We start from the raw sequence: 17,991 nt of genomic DNA on the forward strand, positions 1-17,991 counted from the left end.
GATTAGACCACGGGCCTGAGTGCAGATCTCTGAGATGGTCTGCACTTGGCTGTGCTGGGGGAGAAGGTCTTTTGCTCCACCCCTTGGTGTCTCTATAAAAACCCTGGGGCAGAGACAGTCAGAGCCCGTTGGAAAAGGTTCCAGGCCCTCTCGAGGCTATCCTTTATTTTCTATCTGTTTATCTCTGCAAGATTCTCCGCAATAAATCCTTCTATCTAATATTTCCTGCTGCTCGCACTCAAGAAAACTCTGGGGAACTGTGGGGGTGGTGGGTAAATGTCCCACAACTATGGAGGAAAGGGGAAGCTGGACATGGACCTTATTTAGATATAGCAGAATGAGCTATTCCTTAAAGACCTCAAGCTGCTAGATAATAGAAAGTATAATAGTTCAGGCACTTCTGGGGAATAAACACTCACCCACTAGGAATCCTTTAGGAATCCCAACTAAAGTGATTTATGGCAGAAACATTATCTCATAGGAGGCAGATGGTGGGCCCCTCTGTTGAGGAAGTTCAGCATGGGAAACTTAAGGACTACAACAGAACCCCTTTCCCTTACAGGAGTAAAAGTACAAGAGTCCATATTCCAGCAGGTAAAAAGGTTTTATATTAAAACAGATATGTGATAAAAGAACTAAAGAAAGACTTAGGGAGGGTCTGCAGCATCCAAATTGGCTAAGTGGGTCATGAGAACCAGAAAAGCAGAAGTGCATAATAAACTAGAAAGTGGCTGAAATAAAGATGAAGGGCACAGATGCAAGAAGCCTACACAAGACTAGGGACTGTACTAAGTTTAAAAAACACAGACTGCTCTTTGGGTCATAAAGTTCTTGTGGGTGAAGGGATATGTCTAGTGTCAATTAATAATTATGTGCTTGCTGTTTTTTAAAGATGATGTAATTGAATTATTGCCAAGCTCTTGTTGTTCCTTGTATGACTTGATAGTTTTCTTTTCTGTATATAAACTACTGATTTGCAGAAGTAACACTGCAGCAGATTCAAACCACTTCTGAGTGTGTTGTCTGTCTGTCAGTCGCCGAATCCTTGCCATACTGACTACCCAAGCTCTGGTCCCCCTATGGTCATGGTACCCCTGATGGGTCAGTCCATGGCACCTTATCTAGAATCTGAGGCTGTGAGTAGTCTTTTAATCCCAAGGAGTATCTAGCCCTACCCTTTGCAGCCAGGTCTGCACCCAGTGATTCCTCACTTTGCAGATGTTGAAGCTCAATCTGGCCCTTGACACTTAGGGCTTATGCTCCACAGTGCAACTTCCCTGTCCTCATTCACTTGACGTCCCAGAATTCAATAGCTTGACTTCTCTAGCTTCTTCCACTCTAAGGTGTTCTCCTACACTCACCTAAATTCCAACCTCCTCCCAACTTCTGTTTACAGGTGAGTGGGACCGCCCAAATGCACCAATCCCTCCCACTGTCTCAGGCTGCCTTCCACACAGCTTCAGCTGTCAGGCTGCCCTGGACCCGCTCTGCACAGCCTCCCCACATGCTCGCTGCCAGCCTGGACCAGAACTGCATCTAGGAGGACGCTGCACCCTGGTATCTGACCCCCACTGTGAGTTCTGGGCCCTTCATATAAAAGACAGGCAGCCTAGCCTCTACATACTTAAACAAATGATAAAATGCTAAATTCAGATGCTAGCCTCCCAGTGCAAACACAATATGACAAGCCAAAACCAAATACTGCAATTGTGACTTGGGGAGAGACATTCCAGGGACTTGGATTTTGAAAAGAAAAAGGTATCTCATGAAGTCAGTGGTCAGACCATTGCTAAGGCCCAGGACTGAGTTCATGCTGAACTGTACTGCTCTCACCACTAGATGGTGGCCTTATCATTTTACTATCAAACAAGAGGTTCTTTTGTAACTCATACTAAATTTGCTTAAATCCTCCTCCCCTACACACACACACACACACACACACACACACACACACACACACACACACACACTATCCCCAGGTGAATGCAGAGACTCTTGGTGTCCCAGATGCAGAGAATAAGTAAGGTATGTGGTTCCAGTCCTAAAAACATCAGTTACATCATCTCATCTATGGTTCTGGGAACACTGAGGAAGAGGAGAAGAACATGGAGTAAGAAAGCCTAAGACATGCCCTTCTCTAGACTCCATACAGCTATTGTAATCAGTAACCAACAGCAACTGTACTGACCTGCATTGACCTCACACTAGACCACAATCCATCTAGGAAATGGAAAGACTCACAAGGCCCACCCTTTACTTCTCAAATGTTGGCTCTGTTTGCATTGATTGTAGGAGAAGAATCACTACCTTCAGCTGTAGTTCTCTCTGAGCCCACCAGACTCCAACACATAGCTCCAAACAGTCTCACACATGGCTCTGGTTATCTCAGGGGATGCCAAGCAAAATGAATGGAGAAGAAAACAATAGAGGGATTTGTTGGAATTGTGGATCAGGATAGAAAAGAGGAGAGAGTGGAGAGTTGTTGTGGTACACTCAATAATACTGCCATGACATTTGCTCAACTATGTTTATAGCTGCATTATTTGTAATAGTCAGACCTGAAAACAGCCTAGATGCCCCTCAACTGAAGAATGGATAAAGAAAATGTGGAGTGGCCTGGGCAGGCATCTCCATGATGGGTAAGGTGACCTGCTGACATCCCACACAACCTAAGTTAGAAGCTCAATTTTTAGAAAAAGGGCGATGTGTAGGGTCCTTGCCCCCATTTTGGGTAATGGTTGTCTTCCTTGCTGACTTTGATCTTGATATCTTCCCCATGCTAATTTCCTGCTGGTTCCACCCTCCTGAATGCTTAAGGGAAGTTCCTTGTCTGTGTATCCTACATAATGGGCGTTAACAGCTTAGATGCAAGATTGTAAAACATCAGTAGGGAACTTCTGCCCTCCAGGGTTCTCCGATTGTGCTGTAAGCCTGTATTTAAGACCTCTTCCCTCCTTCAATAAACAGCATTTGGCATTAGAAAAAAAAAAGAAAATGTGGAACATTTACACAATGGAGCATTACTTATTGGTAAAAAAATAATGACATCATTAAATTTGTAGGCAAATGATTGGACCTAGAAAAAAATCATTCCGAGTGAGGTTACCCAGACCCAGAAAGACAAACAGGATATGTACTCACTTTTAAGTGCATAGTAGATGCAAAGCAAAATATATTCAGGTTACAATCCACAATGCCCCCAGAAGCTAGGTAAAGGGGAGGCCCCTAAGAGGGATGTGTATGAAAGGCCCAGTAAGAGGAAATAGATAAGATCACCTGGGTCAAATGGGAGGTGTGTAGAATGGAGGTAATAGGGGATGGGAACATGAGGGATGAAGATGGCCAAGTTTCAGGATGGATGGAGAGTGACAGCAATGAAAGAGACATCTTGATAGAGGGAGCCATTTTGGGGTTAGGGGAAACCTGATGCCAGAGAAACTCCCAGGAATCCACAAGTGTGATTCCAGCTAAGACATTAGGCAATAGTGGAGAGGGTGCCTGAACTTACCTTCTCCTGTAATCTGAATAGTAACTATTATTGTCATTACAAAACCTTCATCCAGTAACTGATGGAAGCAGGTACAGTGAGCCACAGCCAAGCACCAGGCTGAACTCCTGAAGTCCAGTGGAAGAGAGGCAGGAAGGATCATATGAGCAAGGGGGGTCAAGTTCATGATAGGACAAACCACAATGACAGCTGCCCTGAGCTAGTGGAGCTCATGGACTCTGGCCTGCCAGCTGGGGAATCTGCTTGGGACCAAAGTAGGCCCTCTGAATATGGGTGACAGTTGTGTGGCTTGATCTGTTTGTGGGGTCTTTGGTAGTGTGACCAGGACTTATCCCAGGTACATGAACTGACTTTTTGGAGCCTATTCCTTATGGAGGGATACCTTACTCAGCTTTGATGTAAAGGGGAGATGATTGGTCCCTCTCAACTTGGTATGCCAGACTTTGTTGACTCCACAAAGGGAGGATTTATCCCCTCTGAGGAGTAGATGGGGGTGAGATGAGGAGACGTCAGTGGGTGGAAAAGGAGAGGGAAGTATAACTGGGATTTATAAGTAAAGTGAAAAAAATTGAATTAAAAACTAAATGGTAACTAATATTGGCATAAATTTGGAGAAAGGAGTTCAAACCCGGCTGTGGGCGTTAGAACTAGAGAATCAACTTTTGAAATTATTTTAGTGTTCTCAAAACAATGAATAAACAAAGGAAGAATACTACTACACTATGCAATTACAGCAGCAGTGTCTGACACTATTCCTGTGGAAACAATGACAATCATGTTTTCAGCACTCATAAGGAACCAATGACCAACAAATGGGAAATAAGTAAAACCACAATGATGAACCAATAAGGATTCTGTTTTCTTAATTAGAAGTTTTTGTCTGCATGTTTATCTGTTTGCCATGTGTGTGCCTAGTTCTAGCAGACTCAAGAAGAGTGCATTGGATATCCAGGAATTGAGGTTACAGTTTGAGTGCCCATGTGAGTGTGCTAGGAATTCCAAGTGAGTCTTCTTAAAAAGCAGATAGTTCTCTTAACCACTGAGTAATGTTTAACGCTAAGTGTACCAGTAAATTATATTGGGGTGACTTGGAAGAGTATGGGTGATAGAATACTTATAAAAATATGAAGGAGCTGGTTTGTGGTGGCGCATGCCTCTAATCCCAGAACTTGGGAGGCAGAGCCAGGCAGATCTCTGTGAGTTTGAGGTCAGCCTGGTCTACAGAGCAAGATCCAGGACAGGCACCAAAACTACACAAAGAAACTCTATTTTGTAAAGAACCAAAAAAAAGCATAAAGAACTCAATGACAGCTGTATGACCCTTTGAAGATGATGACTAATGCAGGTGGAAACCTGGGGATCACTGCACAGCTTACAGGCAGCTCAAGGGAGATTGGAAGTGTCTTTCACCCCTCACTACCTCCTCCAGGCAGCTTGTCTTTTCTTGTCTCATCCAGGCACCTTGACTGGTGTCTGCTTCTTGGCTGGTCTAAGCATCTTCTTTGCAGTTCAGCTTCTGTGACAGTGTCAGTAGTCCTTAGTGATTATATATGCTTGAGGCATGAGGACACTAGTGAATCTTACCAGTTTCTATGACTTCTTAAAGCTACTGTCTATTTCTGAGCTTCTGGGTATTCTCTGCAGGATGAAATATTTTACCTTCCCTCAGAGCAGTGGCACTCAACTCTCTCACCAGGAGACTTTTGGCATCACATATCACATAGCCTGCATAGCAGATATGTACATTATGATTCATTAAAGTAGCAATATTAGAGATATAAAGTAGAACAAGAATAATTTTACATTTGGGGAAGCTACAACATGATAAACATTATCAAAGTGTCACAACATTAAGAAGGTTGAGAATTACTACATTGGAGCATTCCCGTCCTTTATATCTCTTTTAATAATGTGTGTTTTAAGGATCATCCTACAAGATGAAGCAGTTTAATCTCAGATCAAATTGGTACACACTCAAAACTCCTAGGCATGAACTTCAAGGACTTGCAATCTTGCCAATGAGAACTTGCCTATCATAATTCATCACTGCTTTATTGACAGAATCTAGGGTGTAGAATCAACTTAGATGTGCATCAAATGACACATGGGTAAATTCAAATGTGGGTCCTAGCTTCACACTTGTTCAAGTGAGACTACATATAGAGGCCAGTAAGCCAGAAATAGTCCTTTAGTGGGGAGATGTAGGAAGAGAGGATGAATGGTAGAATATAAGTGATATGAAATTGGAAATTGGGAAGAATATTCCAAATATGTGGTGCCGTTATGGAGAAGAGGGGACTGCTGTAAGGTCCACTCAAATGGGATGTCCATGAAGAAGCTCCATGGAATTATTATATTGCAACCCATGTAAAAAAATACAGTAAGAGAGAATAGTAGAACACAAGTGTTATAATGTATGTGTCTTTTTATATTATGTGCTAGATGTTCAACTTCAGCTCGCATAAAAAAAAGAAGGAGAAGTGGGTTAACCAAAAGGATGACTTTATAAAGAAGCCTCATAGGCCAGGTGATGGTGGTGCACGTCTCTAATCCCAGCACTCGGGAGGCAGAGATAGGTGGATCTTTGTGAGTTCGAGGCCAGCCTGGGATACAGAATGAGTTCCAGGAGAGGCACAAAGCTACACCAAGAAACTCTACCTTTAATAACCACTAAAATAAAATAATAGAATAGAAAAGAATAAATAAAAATAAATGAAGAAGCCTCATGAAATCCCACTGTCTTACAAGCTAATAAAAAATAAAATTTTAAAACTTTGAAGAGAGCTATGCCACATGGATCAGTAATGCTGGTCCCAGTCACAGCGGTATCAAATGCAACTCTCTGTACAAAGTACTGCTTATCTCCCTTGGACTTTCAAGCCATGGAGGCCCCAGAAGCACACCGAAAAAAAACAGATAATTTCCAGTGCTCTTGCTTAAATACCCTAAGGACATGGTGTTGCTAAAAACACTAAACATTTGGTGAGTATGTGTAAATATTTATTTATTTATTTATTTATTCATTCATTCATTCATTCATTCATTCATTCATTTATTTATTAAGACAGGATCTATGTAGTTATGGCAGTTCTTGAACTCACTATACTGACCAGCATGGCCTCAGATTCATTGAGATCTTCTTGCTCCTGCCTCCTGAGTTCTGGGATTAAAAACATGCACTAACTTGAATGGCATTATTATCAATTTTTGGATGAACAAGCTAAATGTTTTACTACAGCTCTTCCCCAGGGATGGAGAGATTGCTTTGAAAGTAATAGCAGTCTTTGCTCTTCCAGGGGACCAGGGTTCAATTCTCAACACACCGAACAGCACACAACTATTTTAAAGTACAGCTTCAGGGTATCTGATGCCCTTTTCTTGCCTCTAGAGCCATCATATAAACGTGTTGTGCACATAGAGTCTTATAGACAAAGCACCCGAAAGATTAAAAAAAATTCACAGTTTCTATTGCAGAATTTTATTTGAATATAAACTCTGTGATAGTTTATAAGATTTAAAACATCAATGAAGACTTTCACAATCTCTTATCTTTATATTTCTATTATGCATACGTGGGATTTGTAAGCAGAGAATACCATATAAATGCTGTCACATGATTTCCAATAATATTTTTCTGTCCATTATGAACTCTTGGATGTTTTCTAAGATTTGAAAGTAGATATTGGATATGCCACAATCTTTGAATTTATGAAGTTTCTTTCCAGGATGAATTTTCTGATGTGCTTTAAGATATGAACAGCTAGTAAAAGACATGTCACATTCTTCACGTCTTTAAAGTCTCTCTGCAGTGTGAACTCTCTGATGTGTTATAAAATTTGACATGTAGGTAAAGGATTTCTCACATTCCAGGCATTTGGGATTTATCTCCAGTATTCTGATGTCTTCTAAGATGTGAAATCCCATTAAAGAATGTGTCGCGGTGTTTGAACTATAAGGTTTCTGTCCAGTACGATTTTCTGGTGTTGTTGAAGATGTGAGCATATACTAACAGACTTGTCACATTGCAACATTTGTAAAGTTTCTATCCAGTATGTATTATCTGATGTTCTCTAAGAGTTGAACATGTAGAAAAAGATTTGCCACATCCCTTATATCTGTAAGGTCTCTCTCCAATATGGATTCTCTGAAGTGTTCTAAGATTTGTGTCCTGAGTAAAGAACTTGTCACATTCCTCACATTTGTAAGGTTTCTCTCCATTGTGACTTCTCTGATGTGTTTTAAGATGTAAGCAATTGGTAAAGGATTTGTCATATTCCGTACATCTGTAAAGTCTCTCTCAAATATGAACTCTTTGATGTTTTCTAAGATGTGAGTCCCGGGTAAAGGATTTGTCACATTGCCTACATTTGTAAGGTTTCTCCCCAGTATGAATTCTTTGATGTATTTTAAGATTTGAACACTGTTTAAAGGATTTGTCACAAAAGTTGCATTTGTAGGGTTTCTCTCCAGTATGAGTTCTCTGATGCTTTGTAAGAGTTGACTGCACAGTAAAGCACTTGTCACAGTCCTTACATTTGTATGGTTTCTCCCCAGTGTGAACTCTCTGATGTGTTTGAAGATGTGAGCAACTGACAAAGGATTTGTCACATTCCTTACATTTGTAAGGTTTCTCTCCATTATGAATTCTTTGATGAATTCTGAGGTGTGAGTCCCAGGTAAAGGATTTGTCACATTGCCTACATTTGTAAGGTTTCTCCCCAGTATGAAGTCTTTGATGTGTTTTAAGAGTTGAGCATCGGGAAAAGGATTTTTCACAAGAGTTGCACTTGTAGGGTTTCTCTCCAGTATGAATTCTCTGATGGTTTATGAGAGTTGACTTCACAGTAAAGGATATATCACATTCCTTACATTTGTAAGGCTTCTCCCCTGTATGAATTCTTTGATGTACAGTGAGGCTTGAGGCAGTACTGAAGCATTTCATGCATTTCCCACATTGGTGTGGTGTCTCTCCAATATAGCCTGGTTGTTTCAGAAGACTTTGTGCAGAGCCAAAATTGTCATCATATTCTCCATGCCTGTGCTCTTTCTTTGCAGTGTACAGTCTCTGATCTTGAGTAATGTTGTAACATAAATATAGGGATTTCTCACAGTCTTTAGATTTGCAAGTTTCTTCTCCAGTGTGAATGCTTTCATGTCTGTCTGGGATTAATGTATCAATAGAGGCAGCCCTGTGATTAATGCATCTGTAGTTATTAGAATTTTCTGAAATCTCACTTGTTCTATAATGTGCATATATGGAGGGGTCAGGAAGTATTTTGCCAAGCTCATTACACTGACGTGACTCACTTTCATTCTTCACATGTTGACAGACAGGATCACCTTTGAAATATTTCTCTGAAAATGAGTAAGGTCATATTAACAGGGCTTGTTCTAAGACCAAACATGTAAGTGACTGTCTCTCCAAGTTCTCTCTCAAGATAAGTCATACAACAACTTATCTTGTCATTTGTCTTTCACTGTCATTGAATGTATTCTCACAAAAACAGTATGACAGACTTCAAGGGTCTGTAATTAATAACAGATATCTCATCCTTATTGAAACATGGTGGATCATGAATTTGAGGAATCAATAATTAACTTTCAGATGAAGCTCATTCATGGATTATGTTTAGAATAAATGTCTCTATGTTGAAATATTTCCTCTCAGAAATTGATGAAGAGTATAATGCACACTCAGGTTCACAGTATTTATACTTACTAAGTGATAGTCAATCAAGAGAACAAAACAGGATATCCAATTGCTTTAAAGTTTAAAGTCTTACCTAAAAGCATCACAGGTTTTACTTTTCTCTCTAGAAAAACTCATTAGAGTCTTCAAAGTAATGGAGGCAAGCCAAGTATTTTGCCAGACATGACAGGCTCTAGATTGTTTGAGGCAGTTGTCTTTGGCAACTATTGCTTATTTCTATACTTCACATTCTGAGATCCACATACTGCTGTGTTTAACATTCCTTATATGGTAATTCTCAAGTCTAGTCTGTATACTAACTCCTGAGAATATTTTCCTGAAGGGTTTCTGTGTTTTCTCCACTAGGAAGAAAACTAAGTGTGTAATATAAAGTCAAACAGCAAGGAAGGCAATTAAAGACTAATCCTACTACATGGTCTCACATTAGGCTTGTAGTTTGTAAAATTATTCCAATCTGATGTCAGAATAGTCAACTAAAACTGCATTTTGTACTAATATTGTCACCACAATTAAGGTGTAATTGGCACCTGTTCTAATAGTTAACAACAGGCAGGATGCATCCTGGGACCAGGACGTTACACTAACTCAAATGATCAGGAATCTTTTCAAGTGTGACTGAATATCACAAACCACGCTCAGTCTTGCCTTCTCTTTCCCTGGAAGCCATCACTGCTTTCCTGCTCATTCCATAGCCCACCCTGCTAGTAGCTAGCCTCTCTTCTCCACATTCCAGGGCAATCTCATTTGCTCTGGACAGGTGACCAGACCTCCCTTCCATACAATAATCCATGTGTTCTTCCATACAATAATCCATGTGTTCTGTAAGGTAGCCCATGACCCATGCTAGAATTTTTAGAAAGAATACAGATGTCTGAAACAGTATTGTGCTCCATACATGAAGAGAACAGAAAATAGAGGAATCTAAGAATGATTTTCTATTGCTATTTCATGTCAGAATCTTTAAAATATTTAAGGACAATTTTAAGTTTGCACATCTTGAATTTTTTTCTCACAATTAAATCCATGTCAGCTACAACTATTGACATGGAACTTTCAGATATGGGTATAAATATTTTATAATACTATGTATCTGAATGCATTATGGAACCAAAATGAGGGGTACATGACACGTCTGACATGGAAAATGGAAAGAAAAAATCAAATAATCATGAAAATGTTCTTTTTAACTACCAATCTTTCCCTAGTCTCCTGTGGTTTCTAAGACAGCTTAACAGAGAGTTTACACTCTATAATGCCAATGCATATAAAGGATTAGTTAGAATTCTAGGAGCAAAATGTTCTCACCCACAAAGAGCAGGTTGTTATAATTCTCCAACATCACATCAATGTACAAAGCCTTCTGAGCAGTGTCCAGGCATTCCCATTCCTCTTGGGAGAAGTTCACAGTCACATCCCTGAATGTCAACAGACCCTGAAACAAAATTTGTTTGAGCACATGTGAGGTGGGTAAGGCCAAAAGCACTGGGTCACACCTTAAGCTAACAAAGACCTATGACAAAGGCAGAAAGCATGCTAGCTGGAGGAAAATTGACCGATAAGCTCCAAACCTAAACATGATGACATGCAGCCCAGAGCCAACCAAGAAATGCCACAGCAGCTTGGAGCAGAGCCTGCCAAAAACCTACATATATAAACCTCAATTCTTTGTTTAGTAAATGAGAGATTGCTTGCACACCACACAGAGTCTGTGCCATTGACTCTGTGTCTGCTCACCCTCTTCTCCTGGGATCAGGGACCTCAGGACTCCAGGTGCAAAGCCAGCAACACACAGGCTACCGGACAGAGTGCTTCCCTGGGTATCAGTAGAGTTGAGGAAATTAGGGATGTAGATGATGAAGACAATCACTCAAACAGATGATTTTAATACAGTCACATTCTATAATGGATTTTCTAACTGTGAAAACAGGATGACACAATATGCTCACAAGCAATATACATAAAAAACACATATTTAAGATCTGCACATGGTTATCCATCTGTTATGGATGTTGAGTTTATGTTCCACAGGATCACAGTGTATATGTCTCAGAAGGAAAATTCATAATGAGGAAATGTGCTTTAATTGCTGTACCTGCAGGTCATGGTAAAATACTGCCACTCAATCAATTCTGTGCATTCTTCAGCCTTACATGATTGCATTCTAACATGCTCAGTTCATATGTAGAAACTCTAGGTCCAATGCCATTCCATTAAAGAGCAAAGTGGTAGATACAGAAGGTAGTATCATGGTTGATTTCATAGGCAAAGAATTTTCCTTTTTTCCACAGTAACAATGAGTATAGTAATGCTGCCTTCTGTCAATTTTAACATTAATGTATAAAAACAGGTAGTTTATGGGCATATAGCATTTTTGAGCTACTACCAAGCAGATAGGAAAATCCACATCAACCACATTTAATATATTCTACAATATCCCTAATAAAATAGGAATATGCCAATTTAGCCAAAATAACAATTGAAGAAATTTTGAAGAATGTTTTATTTCTGAAGTGTTATAAAAATTGAGGGAAGTCCTGTTACAGCACGTTTGTTTACATGGTGTAAAGATTTGTCTATATTTTGCCTCACCTGCTTAACACACCTGATTGGTTTAATAAAGAGCTGAATGTCCATGAGTTAGGCAGGAGTTCTAATGAAAGAGAGAAAGTCAGGAATAATCTGATACAGAGAGAGAGAGACACCAGCAAGACACAGCAACTTGGAAGTAAAGAAAGAAGGAAAGGTAAAAAACCACATGACAGAACATAGACTAATAGAAAACAGGTTATTTTGAATTATAAGAGCTTTAACCTAAGCTAAAGGCCACGCTTTCATAATTGGGGGGCTAACTGACCCACAAAAAGAAGTCTGACTACAAAGTACAAGAACACATCAAACAATGTTTAAGTTGTAGCTAAGCATGTACACATCAATGTAGTAACTGTGGATGCATTCAGAAGTGACATAGATTTCCTGTCAGTAAAAGAATATATTAAGGGCTGGAGAGGTTGGTCAGAGGTTGAGAGCCCTGGCTGTTCTGCCAGAGGTCCTGAGTTCAATTCCCAGCAACCACATGGTGGCTCACAACCATCTGTGATGAGATCTGGCTCCCTCTTCTGGCCTCAAAGGATACACAGTATACACAATAAATAAATAAATCTTTAAAAATATATATTTAATTCTGTGAGAAATATCACCACTTTTTTAAATGTAATAGAGTTTAGAAAAACAGCCCAGGAGAAAATTTGAGCATTTTTATGTCTGAATTTTGTTGTTTTCCATATTTTCCTTCTTAGCACTTATGCTGTATTGTCTAACAGATTTTAGGTTAGTAGTGTTTATGATTCTACCTTTATTTCTCTGGAACTGTGTCTAGGTGATATATTCTGTCTAAGCTATGAGTTCAGGATAGAAATGCAAACCTTCTGTTCAGAGTCCATTCTCCAAATCTCCACCTTAAAACACTGCAGCTACAGGGTTGTGTAATAGAGCATCCCTCTCACAGGAACTGACAAGAGCAAAACAATAATGAGGAATGTTCTTTCTGCCTTCAATGGGAAGGCTCATTCACATCAATCAGTCAATACCCCAAGACATTTTATTGATGATTGCCATAGAATGATGCATAATGAATCCCAGACAGAAAGGGCTACACAGTGGGATCTTTTGGGGGGCAAAAAGAAAAAGAAATAAAAGAATACTAATCTCAGGCTGGGTGTGTTTGTACATGCCTTTTATCTTAGCATTTGGGAGGCAGAGGCATGTGGATCTCGGTGAGTTTGAGGCCAGCGTGATCTACAGTACTACTTCTAGGATAGTCATGGTTACAAAGAGAAACATTGTGCAGAAAAACAAAACAAAACCAAACCAAACACTGAGCTCTGTAGTTTGGGAAGTTACAACTGAGTATCCTAATCAAGTGAGTGATGTGAGTAGCTATTCTCCTAAGACAAACAGATGGCAGGTGTCAACAAACACATGGACACATCATCACTACCATGATATTAGACACCAAAGGGAAATACATGTAGACTACTGTGGTAATTTGAGTATAATTGGCCTGCATTGGGAGTGGCAATATGAGGAGGTGTGGCTCTGTAGGAGTAGGTATGGCCTTTTTGGTGGAAGTGTGTCACTGTGGGGGTGAGATTGGAGATCTCTTTTGTTTAAGCATCACTAAGAGTGACAGTCAGTTGGCTTCCCTTTGCCTGCAGATATAGGACTCTCAGCTACTCCTGTAGCTTTTCTGCCTGCCTGTATGCCAGCATGACGATTATGGACTGAAACTCTGAAAACATAAGCTGCCACCTCAATTAAATGTTTCACTTTTTAAGAGTTGTCATGCTCATTGTGTCTTTTCACAGCAACAGAAACCCTAACTAAGACAACTATAATCTGAATCTACATTCAAGAACATCATTTTCATGGTAGGATCAAGTCAAATGTGTAAGCCACGCTCTACTCTGTCTAGTGTGCTTAAATTTTTAGTTAAGAACCAAGTTTTGCCGGGTGGTGTTGGTGCACACCTTTAATCCTAGCACTCGGGAAGCAGAGGCAGGCAGTTCTCTGTGAGTTTGAGCCCAGCTTGGTCTCCAAAGTGAGTTCTAGGAAAGGCGCAAAGCTACACAGAGAAACCATGTCTCAAAAAACCAAAAAAAAATTACCAAGTTTTACTTAGCATTAAAAACCAAGCTTTGTCTCTTAATTGCACATATTACTGAGATGTAGTAACAACTGTCTCAGATGTTTCAACATGTGCTCTTTATAAGGACAAGAGAAGGATGTGAGACAGTTTCCACAAATAGAGCCTACATGACACAGGAGACCTCCCTCACTAACATATAACAATATAGTCTATCTTCTACAGCAATTAGCCATCACATCAGCATATTGATTGTTCATGTGTTAAAATGGAAATATTTTCAAAATTACAGGTCATAAGTTCATGTGAGGCATTTTCCTCAGTGGAAAACAATCTGGGAATAATGGAATGGAGAAAAGTGCTATAAGTGTGGATTTATGGAATTACACTGTATAGCCGTAGTAATAAATTCAGCCTGGTATGGTCATAAAAAGAGAGAAGGGAATAACAGAATACTTAACATTTGACAAAGGAGATAAAAAAGTTACAGTACAAAAATATGGCCTTTTCAAAAAATGATGCTGGTAAAAATGGACCCAGCAGGAGAATGTAATTAGATTATCTTTTTTGTACAAAAATGCATTCAAAATGGATAAAAAAATTCGTTTAAAAATAGAAAGACATGGAAATCTAGAAAACATAGGAAATATCTTTCAGGATATTAGGATGCACAAGGACTTACTGGTTAGAAAGAGCACCAACAGCACGGTAACTGAACAAATAGAAGAAGATGAATATAATATGTTTCTGTATGGAAACAATCAGGAGAGCACACAGACACCCAAGTGATGGGAAAGAGTCTTTCCAGTGAGACTTTGCATAGGGGCTCTTATCTAGAATTTACCAAGAATTACAGAAATTATTTACCAAGGAAATAAAACTGCCAATGAACAAATGGGCAAATTAGCTGAAACAGCACTTTTTAAAGACAAATGCACAAGTGCCCAATAATTATTGCAGGTGTTCAAGATCCCTAAAATGCCATCTTGGAATCAGAAACAAAAAGTACTTTGAAATATTGCCTCACCCCAGGCAGACTTTGCTGTCATAAACTAACCAGAAAACAAGTGTTAGGCAGAATGAGGAGAGAAAGGCAGCCTTATTCACTGTTGATGAGGAAGGTGTAATTTAATAAGTCATTGTGGGAATCAGTTTGGAGATTATTGAAAAAATTGAAGATGGAAATAATGTATGACTCATCAATGTCAGTCCTGAGGATCGCTATAATGAGTATGGAGGAGGACCTGGAGGTGGCAATTTTGGAGGGAGCTCTGGTTATGGATGCGGAAGAGAAGGATATGGTGGTGGAGGACCTGGATATGGCATTCAGGGTGGGGGCTCTAGAGGTGGTTTTGACAACTATGGATGAGCAAATTATGGAAGTGGAAATAACAATGATTTTGGAAATTATCAGCAACCTTCTAACTATAGCCCAATGAAGAGTGGAAACTTTGATGGTAGCAAAAACATGGGAGGACCATATGGTTCAGAAAACTATGGTCCTGGAGGAAGTTGGGGCTATGGTGGGTGGAACTGATATTGAGCTTCTTCCTACTTATGATGGGTTTCACTGCATAAACAGGAGAGAATGAGAGCCCAGAGGTAACAGAACAGCTCCAGGTTATCTAAATAACCATGTTAAGGAAACTCTTATCTCAGTCATACATAAATATTCAGCAATATGATAGAAGACACCAGAGCACACTCAGAGAGCCATCTTGTGAATGGATTTGATTATTTAATAACATAACCTTATTATGGAGGAAGGATTATAAAAAATGCCTTTGAGACAGGTTCTTAGCTTTTTAATTGTTGTTTCTTTCTAGTGGTCTTTGATAATGTTAAATTTGTAAGTTTCAGGTGACATGAGAAACTTTTCTTAAGGTTTTTCTCAAAAGTTTTGAGAAGTTATTAGCTTGGATTATGGTATAATAAGACATACTGTTTTTCCATTAAAAAGTGTGTGTTTAGAGTTAAGGTGCTGTTGTACATTCATGATTTAATAAAATAATTCTAAAGGAAAAAATTGAAGTTGGAATTAATGTATGAACCAGCAATGGCACCCCTATGAACATAACTGGAAATCTCCACACCCTAATACAGAGATATTTAAACCCATATTCACTGCTACTGCCTTCAACATGGCAAACTAATAGAACCAATCTGATTATAATGAAGATACTACACACATCAAGTGGAATACCATTCAGCTGAAGAAAAAAATGAAATAAAAATTGCAGGAAAATGGTTAGGCTTAGAATGTGGAATATGAAGTTAGGTCACACAGTGTCAGAAAGAAGAAATCATATTTTCCCTCACATGCAGAAACTAGCTAATAGTGTGTGTATGTGAGAAACAATAAACACCAGAGAACAGCAGAATATGGAGAAAAAGAGAACAAGGAGGGATAATTACCAGGGTTGAGGTAGGATTGAATAAAGGTAATGAACACAAGTTATGAAAAAGGACATAAAGCTAAGTGCTTCTCTAGCTCTAATTCTATCACAGTTACTTTTTCCTCCTGATGGATAAGTTCATAAAAATATATTCAATCATAAACATAAAACCCCTTTTGTAAGTCTCCAAAACTTCTGTTTCCAATGACTACTCTAACTACACAAAAGTACATTGATTTGACCAGTATTTGGGTCTGGTTAATTTTAGTGTGTGAGGCTTTATTTTGTTGTTGATTGCTTGTTTGGAGCATTTGTCATAATAAAATTTACACTATTGTCAGCAGCAGAAAATTAAAGGCTTGCAATGTCTGAACATATAACATTTCTAGAAAAATAGGCATGACCACTGACCTGGGAAATGCTTACTGGAGAATCAGCCATTTCTTTCTGTTTCTTTTCTGTGAGTTTCTCTTTCAGGAACAAGGAATAGATGACTTGCTGACCTTTCATATAAGTGATCGAAAAGAAAAGGAAAAAATTAATGCTGAAAGCTGTAACCCAAATCCTAATTGTTCTTATTAATAAAAACCCAGAGTCAGATATCAGGGTGAAAGCTGAAAGATCAGAGAAGCAGAGCAGCCAGTCACTAGTTCTTACCTCTGTGAGATCCTCTGAGTGAAAGAGTGCTGAGCTCCTGTCTCCTTCCACATTATATTCCTCTCTCTGCCCAGCCATTCCACTTCCTATCTCAACCTCCCTAGTGCGGGGATTAAAGGCATGTGTGCCTCCCCAGTACTGGGAGCAATGGCATGAGATCCCAATTGCTAGGATTAAAAGTTTATGTCACCACTGCCGGGCTTTGCTTCTCTTTTAGACTAGATCAATCTTGTGTAGCCCAAGGTGGCCTTGAACTCACAAAGATCTGTCATCTCTGGCTCCTGAGTGCTGGGATTAAAGGTACATGGCACCACTGCCTGGCCTCTATGGCTAACTAGTGCCTGGCTTTGCCCACTGATCTTCAGGCAAGCGTTATCTGTAAGAGCATACATAAACTACCACCACAGAAACCTGTTAGAGAACAATGTCAAACCACATGAAAACACCGAAGCAACAGAATATGACCAGGTGTCCAGACAATGATCCAAAATCAAGGAGAACATGGAATGACACTTAAAGCTTGAAGAGAAGGATGGGCAGCGGGTGAGGAATGCACTGCTCTGAGTCTGGCAATCTGTGCTGCCCAGGGGCGACTGCAGGGACCCCGGGCGCCACTAAGTGAGCTAGGCGGGCTGTGAGCACCACAGGGCCCAGAGGAGGCACGTTCTGGACTAGGCCCCTGCTTGCTCAGTGAGTCATGAGGTGGAGGCTTTGCAGCATGGCACAGGTGGCAGCCAGGTCGTCTCAGAGGCTGCATGGGGACTAGGCATGGCCTGGCGCTAGCATGGGCGGTGGATACCCTGGGGCCCAGGAAAGGCCTGCAGCTTCTAGCTGGGCCCATGCAGAAAGCCATGGGGCAGAGCTGGCAGGATCCAGCAGGGGCCTGGAGGAACTCAGAGTGTGCCTGAACCTGCTGGGAGCTAGTGGAGAACTAACTGCCCCTCCAGGGTTGCATCTGAGAAGTGGCCTGCAGGTCTGTGGGCCCAGCCAGGGTCAGATAGTCCCTTCCAGTATGCCATTTTTATGCACTTGAAAATCTGAGATTAACAGCGATCTTCTGTCCCCATGGTGGATGCCT

The 17,991-nt window shown here is 40.1% G+C and overlaps 1 protein-coding gene across 1 annotated transcript; it reads right to left on the reverse strand.

Moving 5' to 3' along the window:
- Positions 1 to 7,007: 7,007 nt before the first annotated feature.
- Positions 7,008 to 16,751, reverse strand: LOC131902669 (zinc finger protein 54-like). The gene is made up of 3 exons (XM_059253685.1): positions 16,668 to 16,751; positions 10,524 to 10,650; positions 7,008 to 8,863 (listed from the first exon to the last, which is right to left on the reverse strand). The coding sequence occupies exons 1-3, from the start codon at positions 16,695 to 16,697 to the stop codon at positions 7,806 to 7,808; spliced, it is 1,215 nt and encodes a 404-aa protein (XP_059109668.1). The 5' UTR covers positions 16,698 to 16,751; the 3' UTR covers positions 7,008 to 7,805.
- Positions 16,752 to 17,991: the final 1,240 nt, after the last annotated feature.

This window comes from Peromyscus eremicus, chromosome 1, assembly GCF_949786415.1.
Source record: "Peromyscus eremicus chromosome 1, PerEre_H2_v1, whole genome shotgun sequence".
Taxonomy (NCBI): Eukaryota; Metazoa; Chordata; class Mammalia; order Rodentia; family Cricetidae; genus Peromyscus; species Peromyscus eremicus.

Coding starts and splice junctions, on each gene's coding strand:
- LOC131902669 (XM_059253685.1), bottom strand. CDS start 16,697: ATGGCTGATTCTCCAGTAAGCATTTCCCAG. Junction 10,651..16,667: donor CTCCAGTAAGCATTTCCCAG/GTCAGTGGTCAT, acceptor ATTTTGTTTCAG/GGTCTGTTGACATTCAGGGA. Junction 8,864..10,523: donor TAACAACCTGCTCTTTGTGG/GTGAGAACATTT, acceptor ACTCATTTTCAG/AGAAATATTTCAAAGGTGAT.